The following is a 17,673-nucleotide window of genomic DNA, read 5'->3' as shown; positions in this document are numbered from 1 at the left end:
CCCTCAGGAGTGTGGGCACCATTGAGCAAAAGACCCTGAGTGGTCCATGAGTAGGCACTCCTGCCTTCCCTAGACAGCAAGCAGGGGGAATTTGAGCACATGCTCCGCGTTAGGGTCTAAATTTAGCATGCATCATGGTGTCCCTAGGTAGACCGTACTGCATTTGACACCCTGGTAAGTGCCTAATTTGGGGAAGAATGAGAGTAGTTTGTTAGCAGTGTCAATCAAAGGGCTACAATTTGCAGGATTAAAAAAAAAGTGGCGTAGACATGAAATTGCCTCTGTAATAATTCCATCTCTGTCTCCCTTGCGACCCCACATGCTGGTAGCTCAGGGGACAGGATCACCTGTGTTGATATGTGGTCCACCATGGGCCAGCACAGAAAAATGTTGAGAATTCTTCTTAAAAAGGTTTATGGATATTACTGTGTGTGAGCATGATGTATATAGAGTGTGAGTGTGGTACACACGTGCTACAGTGTGTCTGTGGAGGTCTGTGGGAGTGTGGTACATACGTGCTGCAGTGTGTCTGTGGAGGTCTGTGGGAGTGTGGTACATACGTGCTGCAGTGTGTCTGTGGAGGTCTGTGGGAGTGTGGTACATACGTGCTGCAGTGTGTCAGTGGAGGTCTGGGAGTGTGCACACATGTGCTGCAGTGTGTTGGTGGAGGTCTGGGAGTGTGCACACACGTGCTGCAGTGTGTCTGTGGAGTCAGAGGATAACGTTGGTAGTTGGTTTTCTTCTTCCATCATAGGACCCAGGGATCAAAATTTGGATTGCCAGGTTTGCAATCAAGACTTAACCTGTTGATTATTCTTATATGTGTTGATTTCCATAACTAGTAATGGTATATACTTGATAACTTCAAGAAGTTTCTCCCCCTAATCTTCCCCCCCTCTCAAACTGTTAGAGAAATTGGACTTCAACCAAATAAACCATTTTCCTCACATGGTTGGTTCCATGTCAGACCAGTTTCTACCAAGAAGAAGAGCATGTACTCCTCAGAGGCAGAGGACAGAGGGACTCCATGTCTTTTTGCTCTTTGAGAATCATCTTACCCTGTTTTGTGCTTTCAGATATTCTTGGAGAACTTGGAGCATGAAGACACTTTTGTGTATCTGTCTGCAATTCAAGGTAAGCTATTGTGGACCAAAGATGGCATCGTGTTTACTTGAGGGATACAACCACCAGATATAACTGGTCTTTTTGTCCATCTTTCTGCTTCCTAAGTGGGATCCTCTGAGTGATAATAATGGCATTCCTAGAGTTTCCATAGGGTTCTTACAGCGTTTCAATGTCTCACAATGATGAAGTTTTATGTTTACTTTATCATTCTATAGATTAAATGCCATTTCCTTGGTTGAGAGAGGTAAAGAATGGTTCATTCACAATGTAACCTTTCATGGGGGCGGTGAGATGGCTCAGCAGGTAATACACAGGCCCTAAGCCTGAAGACTGGAGTTCGATATCCAGGGTCCACATAGTGGAGGGGAAGAACTGCAAGTTGTCCTCTGATCTTCATGGGACACACATGGGCATGTACACACACACACACACACACACACACGCCACAAGGTTTTGAGTTTTCAAATGTTTTTGGTTTCATTTTAATGGTTTCTATTTTGTCATTTTTTGTGATTTTTTTTCTGGTTTTGTTTTTGGTGTGGGGTGTCAAGAGCTAGGGAGTAAATCTAGGTCTTCACACATTCTCAAGTAAGCACCAGTGAGCTATACCCCACCCTCAGCTTCAGGTATTTAATATTTCTTTTTTTTAAAAAAAAATTTCTTCATTTAAAAAGCCATACACACAGACATACACACATGGGATGGAGAGATGGCTCAGCAGCTGGTGCATACTGCTCTTACAGAGAACCAGAGTTTGTTCCCCAGCATTCATGTTAGGCACCTCACAATGACATGTAACTCTAGCTTCAGAGGATCTGATGCCCCCTTTTGGCCTCTGTAGGCATTGCACATATGCAATACCCATACCCATATACACATAAATAAATAATAAAAATCAAGACACATATGGGGCCATATGTGGTGACACACATCTTCAATACAGCATTCAGGAAACAGAGATAGGTGGATCTCTCTGACTTCCAGGCTAGCCTGGGTCTATAGAGTGAGTTTCAGGACAATCAGAGTTATAGAATAGGAAGACCCTGTCTCAGAAACCCTAAAAACAAACAAATAAGAAAGCAAGCAAACAAACCATATAGAGCAGGTAGAGCATTTGCTTATCATGTATAAATCTCCCTACACTGGGGAGAAAACATGGAAATCATTTTATTTCTTCTCTGAGGTTCTTTGTTCTCCGCACTTCTATTGGTTTGTAGATTCTAGAACTAGAGGAGAATAGAAAGTTAGGCACCCTTTCCAACAGGATCAGATTCACAGTGAGAAAGCTAGAGTTGCCTCAGTTTCCTTTGATGCAGAGCTGGGATTCTGGAGACAGACTGCCTAAGTACACTGCTTCTCAGCTGAACGGGTTTTGGCAATGACGTTAGGCCTCCTGGGCTCCAGCTTCTTATCTGTTAAATGGAACTCAGTGTGTACACTAGTTATTTTTCCTCATTGTTACAAAATACCTGACCAAAAAATTACCTTAAGAAAGGAAGTGTGGCCAGGCAGTGGTGGTGCACGCCTTTAACCCTGGCACTCAGGAGGCAGAGGCAGGCGGATCTCTGTGTTCAAGGCAGCCTGATCTACAGAAGGAGTTTCAGGACAGCCAGAGCTACATAGAAAAACTCTGTCTTAAAAAGAAAGGGTAGGGGAGAGGAGAAAGAGAGAAAGGAAAAGGAAAAGGAAGTATTTGTTCTGGCTCACAATCTGAAAGTATAGTCCATTCAGGTGGGGGAGGCGTGACAATAAGCAGAAAGAGGATTAAGGGAAACAAAATGACCACCCCAGAAGCGAGAGGACAACTAGGAGAGTTGAGAGTTTCCAGAGAAAGTCATTGACCTGCAGCTGTGGAGGTCAGACAGGCTGGGGCTCATGCAGGTGCGTGGAGGCCCCCTGAGACTACAGGCCATGAAGTGACACTAAGGAAACCAGAGAGACCATGGTTGGAGAACCCAGGGCACCTCTAAATATAAGCCGCAGACACCAAGTCACCTGTGCTTTTCCAAGGACATGATTTTCACAGACTTTCTTGTCCGTTTTTAGGTCTGAGTTTTTGAAAGTGGTGTGTCATTCTAATGTGGCAACATTGCTGCCTGGCAAAAGCTCGGCTGATTAACCCATTGATCTCATTAGCCTCTGGGATCTCCTATAAAAACTGCAGCTGTTGGTGTAGCGTGTGTTTTTGGTGGTTGTAATTGGTGTGCTAATCAGTTAGTGATGAATAACAGGACAGGTGGGGGAGGTGGAATTTCTGCTCTGCCTCCCCGAGATGGACACGATTGAACTAATTGATGTTTTTGGTGTCAGTTATATGTACTTAAAAGCTAAGGCCTTAAGTGAATTCTCATGAAGAAAAGCAGGAAGTGAATTTTCCCACTTGGGTGTCACTTGCACAGTCACTCCAGCACGCTGTTCTGGTCGTTTGTAATAAGGGTACTAGAGAGTGCTCTAGGGAGCGTTTAGTTTGGGGTCTATGAATGCATTTTAATCTTTCTTTTTCTCAATCTGCCTGCATGACTCCATGGATACTTCCCACTCAGCTAATTGATAGTTTGGGTTTTCTTTTTCTTTTTTCTTTTTAAAGCATATTCACCAATTCTGTCTGCAGTCAGGCAACGAGCAGAGAAGGACTGAGTGCACTCGTTCCTACAGTAGATATCTCTTCTTTTCTTACTTAAGAATTCCTGCTACGTGTGTTGCCTATTCATGTAGCAGTCTAAGAACTGCTACTAAATTCCTGAATAGTTAAACTTGACTTTGTGAAAAGATGTCTGCATATCTGCTATTCATACCGGGCAAATGCTGGAGCTAGCAGCTGCTGCAGATAGGAAGCTGTGTATAAAGTTGCTGAGTTCCATACTGAGGACAGAGGCACACACCTTTAAATCTAACACGGGGAAGCAGAGGCAAGTGAATCTTTGTGATTTGGGGGTCAGCCTGGTCTACAGAGTGAGTTTGAGGCCAGCTGTGGCTACTGAGTAATATCCTGTGGCAAAAAAAATTAATTTTTTTCAATGATAAGGAAATGTATACAAAGCAGAAGTCCTATCTCTCCCAAAATAGGAGTTAAGATATGTCCTTGATTATCCCTTAATGTGTTGAGGATTTTGTGTGTGTGCATGCATGTTTTGTACTTCAGGGTGCACATGTACAAGCATGCATGTATATATAAGCGTGCATGTGGAAGCCAGAAGTTGACACTGGTTACCTTTGTTGATTACTCCTACTTTATTAACTAAAGCAGGGTCTCTAACTGAACCTGGATCTTTCTGATTTGACTAATCTAACTAGTCAACTCACCCCAGGGATTCCCTCTGTCGCCTAACATCTGGGATACAGGTAGCTGCCATATCCACCCAGCTTTTATGTTGGTTCTGGGGTTCCAAACTCTGGTCCTCATGCTCGCATTACAAGTATCTTACCTACTGAGCATCTTCTCAGCCTGCACTGTAGGACTCTGAGGGCATGCCGCTCTGATGTAATGACTGTGGCAGACACATGAGTAATGTTCTTCAGTAAGCTCTTGTAGCCAGACAGTTTAGCCAGCTACGAATCTGCTCAGATGTCCTCGAAGTCATGTCCTTGAAGAGCAGTCTACATTTCAGGGGTCCCAGTGATCCCTCTGAGTGTCAGAAGAATCTTTGGCTGTTGGTGTTGTTTTGAGGAAGATCATTAATGAGAATTGAACCCAGGGCCTCTTTCTTGCTACAGAGGCACAGTACTGCTGAGCTACACTCTTAGGTCCAAAATGTCTTTGGATAAAACAATTTTAACAAACAGGAAGAGAAAAGGAAGGAAGGAAGGAAGGAGGGAGGGAGGGAGAAAAGGAAGGGAGAAAGAAACCTATACCCTGAGCTATGGGAGGTGAGAGTATGCCATTGTGTAAAGAAAGGGATAGACATTTTGACATGCCCAGACAAATCACACCCTTTTCCACCCTCTTTTTCTTTTCTTTCAAAAGAGCCAAAGGGAACCAAGGCAAAAGGCACAGAAGGGGGGCGGTGAGTGTATATACACGATGACAAGATTTTTACAGAGTTTCCAACTAAGCAGAATTACAAGCTTTAACTTGTCAGGCACCAACCTTTATCTTATTCTCAGATTTCTACCTCAAGTAAAGTAAGAAACCATTAGCTGAAAACAATTCTCTGTCCCTTGAAGGATCATCTCATTGAATCTGGTGTGGAAATTTGGACTGTAGTCATGTGAACTTTGCATTCTTTATTTATGTCCTTGAAACTGGAAGGTTTCTTTCTGTTTTGATCTGGTTTCTTAGTGTCTCACTGACAGTGTCTCTTCTGTTTGCGCTTTGTAAAGTCATGAGGTTGGCAGGGAAGTAGACATTATCTTCATCCTTTCAAACTTATTTGAGATATAATTTACATTCTGAAAATGCCTCAAATTAAAAGGTGCAAGTCAGTGTTTGTTAGTATATAGAGATGTAACCCCAACATTTGGAAGGCCAAGACAGAGTCACCCTTGGCTACTTAGTGAGTTTAATGCCAGCCTGAGCTATGTGAGATTCTTTTTAAACCTCTTTCACCCCTACAAAAAAAAGGGAGATGTCACAGTTGGCAAAGGGCTCAGCTCAAAAGCCCGAGGACCCAAGTTCCATTTCCAAGGACCTACGTTTTGCTGAGAGCAAAAGTGCATGTTTGTAATCCCAGCACGAAGGAGATGGAAACAGATGGATCACTGGAGCTCACTGGCCAGCCAGCATAGCTGCATTGGTGAGTGCCGTGTTCACTGAGAGACCTTTCCTCAAAAAATAGGAGGGGGAAAGCTTGAAGAAGACACTAATGTTGACTTCTGACCTCCTCGTGCATTCACACATATATATGCGCACCTGATGCACATATACACACACATGAGCATACGTATGCATACACATATACCCTGACACACAAAGATTTAGGCAGTGTACTAGTTTGTGTAGTTTGAATAAGAATGGCCTCCATAGGCTCATATGTTTAAATGCATAGTCATCATGGAGTGGAAATACTTACAAGAATTAGGAGGTGTGGCCTTGTTGGAGGAAGTATCACTGGAGATGGGTTTGAGGTTTCAAAAGTCCATGCAGGGCCAGTAGCTCACTCTCTTCCTACTGTCTGTGAACCCAGATGTAGAACTCTCAGCTACTTTTCCAGCACTATGTCTCTCTACATGCCACCATGCTCCTGCCATGTTTATTATCCTATACCCATAGCAGTCACTCCCCCAACCCCTGGCAACCAATGATGGACATTTTTTTTTTCTTTCTTTTTTGTGATGCTAGGGATCAGATCCTTAGCCTTGCATATGCCACGCCGCTAAACCCATGACCTCTGATCTGCTTTTTGTCTCTCATTTGCCTGTTCTGGACATTGCCATGAGTGGAATGGAGTCATATGGCAATAGGGTCAGACCTCCATTTTTTTCTAGGTCCTTTCCATATAGAATACCTTTTTAAGGTTCTTCCTTACTATAACATGGGCCAATACCTTCATTCCTTTTGTTGTTGTTGCTTTTTGTTTCTCAAGACAGGGTTTCTCTGTGTGGCTTTGGAGCCTGTCCTGGAACTCACTCTGTAGACCATACTGACCTCGAACTCAGAGGTCTGCCTGTCTCTGCCTTCTGAGTGGTGGGATTAAAGGCGTGCACCACCACTGCCTGGTGATCTTTATTCCTTTTTATAGATTAGTATTTCATTATACTGAATAGCACCGTTTTACTTTCCATCATCAGTTGATGGGCAGCTGGATTGTTTCTAGTTTTAAATTATGTATGTATGTATGTGTGTGTGTGTGTGTGTGTGTGTGTGAGATGGTGCACATGTGGAGGTCTGAAGACAACTTGTAGGAGTTGGTTCTCTCCTTCTACCATGTGGATCCCAGGGACTAAACTTAGGTCTTCAGACTAGGCCAAAGGCACCATTAGCTTGCTGAGGTATCTTAACAACCCCATTTCTACTTCTCGGCCACTATGAATACTGGTTTACAAAGTTTTGTGTGCACTTGTTTTTATTTGCCCTGCATTTACAGCTGGGAGAATTGTTAGGTCATATAGTAACTCCATGCTTATCTATAAAATGGGACTTTTTCATCTCATGCCTAAAAATTATCCATGCAAAATGGATCATATATCTAAATATAAGAGCTAAGTCAATAAGATCTTTTTAAAATGGTGACATCATTTTGCATTCCTGCCAGTAATAAACAAAAACTCCACTATGCTAGCTAGCCAATACTTGTTAATTTTCTGGCCCATTTCTTTCAGCCATCTTAATGGGTATGAAGTGAATTATGATTTAGGTTTGTATTTCACTGATGATGTTGAACACCTTTTTTTTTTTAAAATCACTTTTTGTCTGTTTTAAAATGTTCTTTAGAAAAACATCTATTCAGATTATTTACCATTTCCATTTTGGAATGTTTTATTTATTATTGGACTGTGATATCTGTTGGTGTATTCTGGAGACAACTTCCTTATCAAATGTATGATTTGCAGATATTTTATGCCAGTGTGTCGAGCATCTTGTTCTCTTGTGTGTGGTGCTGTTTGAAACATAGAAGTTTAACTTTGATGAAATTTATTCGTTAGCTTTCTCGTCCATTGCTCATACTTGTGGAGTCATTTCTAGTAGGTTATCATTCAATCAAGATAATGGAAGTGCCAGGTGTGGTGGTGCACACCTTTACTCTCAGCGCTTGAGGCAGGTGCATCTTTGTGAGTTCAAGGCTATCCTAGTCTACATTGTGAGTTTCAGGCTACCCGCGGATACACAGGATACACAGTGAAACCCCGTCTTGAACAACAAAAGACACTGAAGAGATTTACTTCTTATTGATTTAGCTCTTCTTACATTTAGATACATGGTTCATTTTGAGTTAATTTTTACTTATGATGTGAAATAGTCCCATTTTATAGATAAAGACTTTGGCACTTATACTTAGGTTAACCTAAACCTGTTCTCCAAGATAACATAGAAGGTCATTTAGATCTTTATCTTTAAAAAAATGTTTATTTGTTTACTTTCTGCAAAGAGAGCACGAGAGAGACAGAGAGCATATGCCTGCATGTGCATGTGTGTATGTGTGTACAATTTTTGAGAGCCTGTTTTCTCATTCAGTATATGGGTTCCAGGATGAATCAGTTTGAGAAGTATGGTACTGAGCACCCACAATCTCATGTGCCTGAAAGCTTGCTCTTTAACTCCCAGGGTACAACAGGTCCCTCTTCTACAGAATTTCTCAAATAATAGAAACTGATCCTGTTATTTGCTTTAAATTTTTTTATTTTTATTTTATCTGGATGGGTATTTTATCTGTATGTATGCTGGTATATCATATGTGTGTCTGATGTGTCTGATGCCTGAAGAGGCTCTGGAGCCCCTCGAACTGAAGTTATAGGTGGTTGTGAGTAGCCATGTGGGTGTTTGAAACTGAATCTAGGTCCTCTGTAAGAGCAGCCAGTGCTTTGAACTGCTGAGCCATCTCTCCAGCCCCTCTGTTGTTAGTTTTGAAAAAAAGATGATGACAGATGTTATGATTTTCAATATTTATTCAAGAATAATGTTGATCATCTACGGACTAGCCACATTTGTTATCCAGCATCAGCTGATGGACAGTTGAGTGGTTCCCACTTGCTGATCATTATTAATAATGCGGATAGAAACACCAGATTCCACCAGTCATCCTGAAATATAGTAAAGCACTGTAGTTCAGTCTGTCTGTCTGTCTATCTGTCTGTCTACCTCTCTATCTGGCTTTGGGGACAGTCTCATAGTCTGGGCTGACTGTAGACTTGACCTGTACTCAAGGATGACCTTGGACTTCTGACCTACTTTCTCCACCTCCCTAGTACTACAATTCCAGGCATATGTCACCATGCTAGTTTTTTTTTTAATTTTAAGATTTATTTATTATCTAATTTACATAGGAAGTAGAAAAAGACAAGATCACCTGAGTGAAGTGGGAACATGGGGGTCAGGGGAGAGAGTAGAAGAGCAGGGAGGAATGGAGAGGAGGGGAGAAAAGTATATAGCTCAATAAAACAATAAAAAGATTTATTTATTATGTATACAGTGTTCTGTCTTCATGTATGTCTGTACACCAGAAGAGGGCACCAGTTCTTGTTATAGATGGTTGTGAAACACCATGTGGTTGCTGGGAACTGAACTCAGGACCTCTGGGAGCGTAGCCAGCGCTCTTAAATCTCTGAGCCCGCCACCAGGTTAGTTTATGTCTTGCTGGGGATTTGAACCCATGACTAGGCAAGTGCTCTATCATTTTTTTTTTTTTTTGCTTTTTGTTAGTTTGGTTTTTGTTGTTGTTGTTTGTTTTAAAGGCAGAGTCTGACTGTTTAGCTCTGGCTAGCATGGAACTCAGTATGTAGACTAGTCTGGTCTTGAACTTGTAGAGATTCAACTGGTTCCACCTCCCAAGTGCTGGAATTAAAGACTTATACCACCATACCTGGCTCTCTACCAGCTTTTTAAATGAAGGTGTGACTCGCTGGTAGTCACAAAAGCTAGTAGAGTGTGGAAGTGAAGCAAGCCCTTTTTACAGCGATCCCCTTTTTTTGTACTTATTGTACTTACCTTATTGAAGTTCACAGGCTCTACATGATGCCTTCTGCCCCTTTCCACGTAGGGGGTTGGGAGTTAACTTCAAAGCTCTAAACTAAAGTCTCATACTAGCTTCATTTTTGGACTTTCTGACCGGTGGTTTCTTCTGTCAGTCAAAAAAATCAATATTCAGATTTATATCAGAGAACTTAGCAGTTTGGTTCTTTTACCTATATAAAAAAGAATAATAGCTACTTCACAATTATTTGCACTTTCCAAGATTGCCCTGGGTAATTGTCATGTCAGAGAAATGGCAGTAGGTTGTATAAATTACCACCTACTGAGTACCTGTTATGTGTCAATCATAGCAACCCTACAAGTTCAGAACGAGGGAATTGAGGCTCAAAGATATTAACTATGGTCCAAAGTGACACAGATACTAGGTGACAGGACCAGAATTTGAAGATAAGTCTCTTTAGTTCTGAAAACCATACTCTTGCCAGAGGGCAAGGCAGTGCATCGCAGTACCCACATTGCTTCAGTCCCCAAGTATGAATGAGTCTCCTCATGGTCTCCACATATATGGATCAGGCCTGCCTGTGGCAGTGCTTCCATCATAAACCAGCTCTTTATATAATTTAACAGTCTGCCGATCTTGTGCTTCCTTGATTTTTGTTTTCTTTTGCTCTTTAGGGAGTGTGTAGGGTGTTTTCAGGTAATCTCTTGATCTTTAAAATGCACCTTGCTACCTCACACTGCCTGCTCTTCTTCCTCCTTCCCTTCAGTGGTCATTGGCTTTCAGCACAGCAGGGAATGGTATTGCTCAGGAGCATCAGAGAAGGCTTCAGAAGTCCCTTCTGGATTGGATTCATGTGCTGTCTTTTGTACTGTGTGACAGAATACCTGGACCTGGAATTTACTTATAAAGGACAGGGCTTTGTTTCTTACAGTTCCTGAAGCTCAGAAGCCCAAGGTCTGAAGGCAACATCTGGCCAGGACCTTTGTGCTACATCATCCTATGGCAAAAGAAATTTGGGGAACAGCCAGAGAGGTTTGAAGAGTCAGAGGGCTGAACTCATCTTTTTCAGGAAGCCACTCCTCACTCCTACGATTTTGACATGAATACATTTGCAGAAGCTGAGTCTTCATGACCTCATCACCTCTTGTATTAGTCAGGGATCTCTAAAAGCCAATAGAGCCAATGTATAAGTTAGAAGTGCATTTATTAGACTGACTACACAGTGTTGTCTGGGTAACAACAATGGCTGAACACATGCTGCAGGGCTGAGAGCCTAGTACTGCTCAGTTCACAAGGCTGAATGCCTCAGCAGTTTCAGTCTGGTTCTGAAGGTCTGGAAGATTCCTAAGGGAAGGGAGTGGGTGTGTTAGCTGTAGTCTCAGCACTTAGAAGGTAGAGGCAGGTGGATCATCAAAAGTTCAAGGCCTACTTGGTAAGTTCTAGATGAGATTCTAGCTCAAAAAGGAGAGAAAAAAAATCGCCAGAGATATAACTCCAAGACAGAGTGCTTACCTAGCACGTTCAAGCCCCCGACCTGAAGGAAAGTAACAGCAGACATAGTCTACACAAAAGCTCACACCTCAGCGTTATGCACAGAGGCCCGGAAGTAGGAACAACTAGAACCTGTCACCTGTGAGTAGACAAATAAAACCTGGTACATTTATTCAATGCAGTGGTATTTGGTAATAAAGAAGATGGCGTACTGCCGATTCATACTACAGTATAAACCTTGAAAGTGTGGTTAAGTGAAAGCCGCGTGTTGTATGATTCCATTTATGTAAAATGTCCAAAACAGGACACTCTGTAGAACTAGGAGTAGTTACTAGAGGGTGGGAGAGGGATAGGAACCGTGTGTTCCATTTGGACGTGAAGCTTCTTTTTGAATTAAAAGTAGATAGTGGAGCCGGGCAGCGGTAGTGGTGCATGCCTTTAATTCTAACATTTGGGAGGCAGAGGCAGGTGGATCGCTGTGGGTTCGAAGCCAGCCTGGTCTACAAGAGCTAGTTCCAGTACAGGCCCCAAAGCTACAGAGAAATCCTTTACCTCTTTTAAAAAGAGTTTGCATATGTGCACACATGTGCATGTGTGTATGCAAGTGCCCTTGGAGGTTAGAAGAGGGTGTCAGATCCTGTAGAGCTGGAGTTACAAGAGGGTGGGAGCCACCTAACATGGGTTCTGAGGACCGAACTCAGATCTTCAGGAAGAATACCAAACCCTCTTAAGCACAGCACCATCTCTCCAACTCCAGTTAATACACTTTAAATATTATCTTAAAATTTCAGAGATTTTTCATGAAACTCTTGGGGGTATGAAGGATGCATGGACAGGATTTGGATAAAAATGGAGGAAGAAGTTGAGGTTGAAGGGAAGCAAAAGCCTGAAGACGTCCAGAGCAGGGCAGGCATGGAGGGGGATAAGCAGTTGAGGCTGTCAGGGTATGAAGGGGAAGGAGTGATGAATTTGAGAGTAGACGCTGTTGGGAACCACTTGCAGGCACCCAGGCTCTTCTGTGCAGATTGCAGTCCCCCTGCAGGCAGTGATTTAGTGACAGGTTTCCTGGGTCAAAAGATCAGTACTTATTCATTGTCTTTACTTACACGCTCTCATTTTCACCCACAGTTAAGCGGCTAACTGTGGCCCAGAAGCAACTGCTTGTTTCATTAGCTTCTCTCCTAAGGCTCTGAGGACCACCCAGGGCCACCTCTAACAACAAAAAGACTATGTTCCTTGCTAGCCAGTGAGTGATAAAGCCCTCATTCAACCCTGAGCCCAAGGCTCTTATCCACCCAGTGCTAATATCTTCCCGCCTTTCTCAAGTCTGAGGCCTCTGCTCCTACAGACAGTAAATGGAACAAGCTGTGGCGGCCATAGAATTTGACATTTTCAGGTAAACAGGTACATACTTAATTTCATGGTTCCCAGAATTTTCTTCAAATCCTTCATCTCCTGTTCATGTAGATGAGCTGCCATAAAGGCAGGGTCCTTCCAGAAGACAATTTAGAGACGCTGTGGGTGGAGTCAGTTGCAGATGTCTCCCTTATAAGCTGTTAAGGAGTCAGTAAGTCCCTACCTTCCCTGAAGAATTACTATCTAAATTTTGCCGTCAACCCACCTTCCTTTTAATAGAGAATTTCCCCCCCTTTAAGATACTGTTTCCTGGTGTAGCTCTCTGGCTGTCCTGGAACCTGCTTTGTAGACCAGGCTGGCCTCAAACTCACAGAGCTCTGATTGCCCCTGCCTCTTGAGTGCTGGAATTAAAAAACATGTGCCACCGCCATCAATTGTTTTTCTTTAAGGGCACGGTAAGAAGACTAGAATAACATGCTGAGCAGTGGTGATGCACGCCTTTAATACCAGCGCTCGGGAGGGAGGCAGAGGCAGGTGGATCTCTGTGAGTTTGAGACCAGGCTGGACTATAGAGCAAGTTCCAGAACAGGCTCCAAAGCTACACAGAAGGGGTTTCGAAGAGAGGGAGGGAGGGAGGGAGGGAGGGAGGGAGGGAGGAAGAGAGAGAGAGAGAGAGAGAGAGAGAGAGAGAGAGAGAGAGAGAGACTGACTAGAGTAATGTAGAATAATGTAGAATGATGGAAGAATCCATAAGTATAAAATAGACCAGTATTTAAGTACAGCACCCTGCTTTCTCTGATTCCCTGAGCTATGTCGTGGTACCAGTTGCAGAGTCCCAGTTCTTCCTTCTTTTTCCCATACCACAAAGCAAGTAGCTTACATTACATTATTATTTGAAATACAAATTAAAATCCCTAATCCTACCATATGTGGTTAAGGTGATCCTTGAAGTTGCTCACATACGTAATAGGCTCAATTACATTTTTTTATTAACCCTGACATAGATCCTTTTGTTGCTGAATCATAAGTTCAACGTTTTTTACTTAATGAAGCATCAATTTCCACTTCTCTGGTCATGTCAGGTCTTGGGCAGTGTTGGAAAAATTCCCTTACGTGAGATCTGTTCAGTTTAGATTTAGACTTTGATATTTGATTCTGCTTCTTGATCAGACTTGTCTCTGCTGGTCCCTAAAGAGGAAGGCAAGTTGGAAGTGAATTGACCTCAGGGAGAAAATGTCAGACCCTGAGCATCCAGTGACCTAAAGAACATCTTTGCACTTTGTGTTCAGCTTTTGTTTTCCTCTGTGTTGACTTTGTTGTATACAGAAACCCAGAAAAGAACCGAGGGCGGGGGAGATAGTTCAGTTGGTAAAGTGCTTGCTGTGCGAGCATGGGGACCTGAATTTGGACCCTCAGCACCCCGTAAAAGCCTCCATAACCCTACTGCTGGGGGTTGGAGAGGATAGAGACAGAGAGAGGCTGGCAAGCCCCCAGAGTTCACTTGCCAGCCAGTCTAGTTGAATTGATGAGCTTCAGGTCTCAAAAAATAAGGTGGGACTGATAAGATTATTCTTCAGGTAAATGTGCTACTGCCACACCTGACTTCAGTCCTCAGAACTCACATGCTGGAAGGAGAGCACCAACTCCCACTTGTACTCAGGCCTCCGCACATGTGCTATGAGACATATATGACCCCCCCCACACACAACATGGATAAATAAACATGTAATTTAAAAAATTTAACTAAAGTACTAAAGAGATGACTCAGTAGTTGGATACTTTTCCAGAGTACACCAGCTTGATTCCCAGAACCCACAAGGTGGTTCATAACCATCTGTAACTCCAGGCCCAGGGCATCCAGTGCCCTCTTTGAGCCTCTGCAGGCACTGCAGGCACTGCACATATGTGGTGCACAAACAACATATATGAGGGTAAAACACCCATGCATATAGAAATGAAGAAAATTTAAAAGGTAGAGAGTGATAAAAGATACCAGATGCTAACCACTGACCTTCATATACATGCACAAATACTTAATGACTCTGATCACATACACACAAAGAAATTAATTTGCCCTTTTCTATGCTCTTTAGGCTGACTTGGTGCTTTTAAAAAGATTTATTTAATCTCATATGTTAAACATATGTAATAAAAACTTAAAAATGTATATATGTATAATATGCATGTGTGCATCCGGTGTCCAAGGAGACCAGAAGTGTTGGATCTCCCGAAGCTGGAGTTACAGGTGGTTGTGAGCTGCCATGTGAGTGCTGGGAACTGAACCTGGGTCCTCTGCAAGAGAATCAAACTCATTAATCAATGAGTTAACCCTGAAATAAGTCCTTAAAAAACAAAATTCAGGTCTGGAGAGATGGCTCAGAGGTTAAGAGCATTGCCTGCTCTTCCAAAGGTCCTGAGTTCAATTCCCAGCAACCATATGGTGGCTCACAACCATCTGTAATAGGGTCTGGTGCCCTCTTCTGGCCTGTAGACATACACACAGACAGAATATTGTGTACATAATGAAGGAAGGAAGGAAGGAAGGAAGGAAGGAAGGAAGGAAGGAAGGAAGGAAGGAAGGAAGGAAGGAAGGAAGGAAGGAAAACAAATTTCATAGAAGAGATTGACAGGCTCCTGTTTGGATCCTGCCAATAGTCAGAGCTGAACCGGGGGAAAAGAATCGTAAATTATTATTTTCGCTCCTTTTTTCTCTTAATAATTAAATGTTAATTTGTTCCTTTAACATTTGTTTATTAAACCCTGTTTTGTTTGAGAAATGTGGTAGGTATACTTCCAAGAAACACAGTAATGTCCTGCCTTGGTGGAGCGTACAGTCAGAGGAGGGCCGGTATAATCACACAGGTAGAAAGTCATGTTACAGGTGCTGCAAAGAGCGGGCACTCTGAAGGCTATCCCAGTTTAGGAATGTTTCACTGGACAGAGCGGGGAAGGAGAGGGAAAACATTCTCCAGAGTTGGGGGGTTAGGAGTTCACCGCGAAGCTAGGAAGAGGAGTGTCTCAAACTGGAGGGACAGCAAAGGGCAACTGTAGCCAGGGCTATGTGAGGGCAGCAGTCGGTAGATGGGTGACTCAGCGCACAGCAACCTCTTTCTAGCCAGAGGGCCTGCTCTCTCATCATGTTCATAAAGATTTCATGGAAAACAAGGTTTGCTGCCTTAAAGAACAAAGAATTTGAAAAAGTCCTTGTCTTTGTCTGTGTCCAGGCAGAACACTGTATACCACAAGCCATGTGTCATATTGTCCACGCCCCCAACACACACACACACACACACACAACTTTCTCCTCACTGCTGACAGACATGCTCTTGTCTGTATGTAATCTGTTTTATGAACGGTAGCAGGACTGCATGACTGTCTGTACAGATCTCTGAATTCAGTTGTCCAACACAGCCCACACCGTTATGAAAACCATTCTGATCTCCCAGGAAAACAACAGAATCCTATGGAATTATTTTAGGTCCATAGTTTAACAAAACTATTCTTAACAGCGGGACTCATTTTCCAATGAGTCTGAAAGCATCAAGCCGTCAGGTGACTTTTTTCTTCTTTGTGCCTTTCCACTCCTGGCTTTTCACGTTTTCTAGTATGAACATGTCTTGCTTTTATAACCAAGAGTATTTTTTTTAAATTATATGGCTGCTGCAGGAAGCTGAACTGCTTCATGATGACAGGGTTTGGGGACGAGTCCAGATGGAAACAGACGCTCCCTGTGTTGTAGCACTCCCTGCTGACCTTTTCACAACCAGGGATTACCAGAGTACAGAGTGACCAGGGCTTCTTCACCATGAAATTATACAAGACAGCAGGAACCTTACTGACTAACAGATGTGTTTTCCCTCCCAAGTAGTGCTTTTCTTAATGAAATGGTTGCTTAGAAACCAGACCATAATAATAACTTTTCTATATTTAGTCTATGAAATGATTCAGCTTGCAAAGTTATTAAGTCAGAGAATTCTAATTAGATAGAACTGAAGGCATCCTTTATTCTTGTCTGGCAGTTCAGCAGTTAAATGGTTAAATCAGCAGCATCTCATCCAGCCTGCTCCTCATAACAGGGGACCCACCAGGAAAATGACAGCTCCTGCTCCACTCTGAGCTGTGCCACTCTGTTGTGGCCCAGTGGCGTCTGCTCTCGCCAGCAGTCTGCATTAGGAGCCATTCCGTGTGATGCTTATTAGTCTGCTGAGAAGAGTAGCTGGGTCAGTGGGTCAAAAACTGTATGTGAAAAAATGAAAATAAGCTCAATTTACAATAAACTCACCAAAACAGCAGTGTGGAAAGAAGCTGGATTGAAGATGGTTTAGAATGGCAGAATTTAAAAACTCTGATATGCTACTACTGACAATAAGGAGATCTTAATCTATACTATATTTGTTGGGTAATTAAAACAAGTATTTTAGTCAGGCCTGGTGGTAAATACCTATAATTCCAGGCAAGATGATGGAGAATTCTAGTTGACTGTATTCTATATAGTGAAACTCTGCCTAAATCAAACATCTCAAATTCAAACTAATTAAAATTTAAGTGAAAGTAGCTATCTGCTTTCCATTAATGAGATCATTCTCTTTAATACAACTGTCATACACATTCAAAAGAACCTAAAACCATTAAAGAATTGAAAGGGCAGAGAATGGGCAGAGCAACACTTGGAGAGAAAGCCGGAACTCCTAAGGTGTGAACTCAGCAAGAGATCCTGCATTTGCCCTAAGGACATTTGCCTGAAATTGAGCTATGGACAAGTTGCAGAAATGAAAATTTGGAGCAATTCCAAGTGAGATTAAACAACAAACACCTTCTACTCCTCAATTTAGACCCCCAGGCCAGTCAGCAGTATTGTGCAATGCCCTGCACGGTGCTTCACCCCCGAATTTCTGGGATGTAGAGAAAGGAGGAGCAAGAGTTGAAGGCTGGCCTGGGCTCTATAGCAAGACACGGTTAAAAAAAAGTATGTGATTTTATGCATGTGTGAACCATAACATAAAATTTGACATTGAACATTTTAAACAATTTATTAACACTAATTATTTTATCATATCATATAGCTGTCACCACCTCTATTAAAACTTTCATTCTCCAGAACAAAAGCTCTTTTGCTGATCATTACAGTAACACC

The 17,673-nt window shown here is 42.6% G+C and overlaps 1 protein-coding gene across 6 annotated transcripts in view; it reads left to right on the top strand.

The window, feature by feature from the left end:
- Positions 1-17,673, top strand: part of Tango6 (transport and golgi organization 6 homolog) — a 163,741-nt gene that overhangs the window by 63,635 nt on the left and 82,433 nt on the right. For 5 of the 6 annotated variants that reach the window (XR_015735906.1, XR_015735907.1, XM_087900178.1 and 2 more), the window contains exon 14: positions 1,077-1,134. Coding sequence is in view for 4 of the 6 variants with exons in the window: in XM_087900178.1 (XP_087756304.1) it covers positions 1,077-1,134 (58 nt within the window). In the remaining 2 variants the exon portion in view is untranslated. Of the gene's footprint in view, positions 1-1,076; positions 1,135-10,623; positions 11,361-17,673 lie in introns of those variants that run through there. The other variant, XM_087900181.1, reaches the window with a different exon arrangement.

The sequence above is a fragment of the Myodes glareolus genome, chromosome 22 (genome assembly GCF_982192425.1).
Source record: "Myodes glareolus chromosome 22, mMyoGla1.1, whole genome shotgun sequence".
NCBI classification, from domain to species: domain Eukaryota; kingdom Metazoa; phylum Chordata; class Mammalia; order Rodentia; family Cricetidae; genus Myodes; species Myodes glareolus.
Note: the sequence above shows the minus strand (reverse complement) of the source record. Positions and strands in the feature narration are given on the sequence as shown.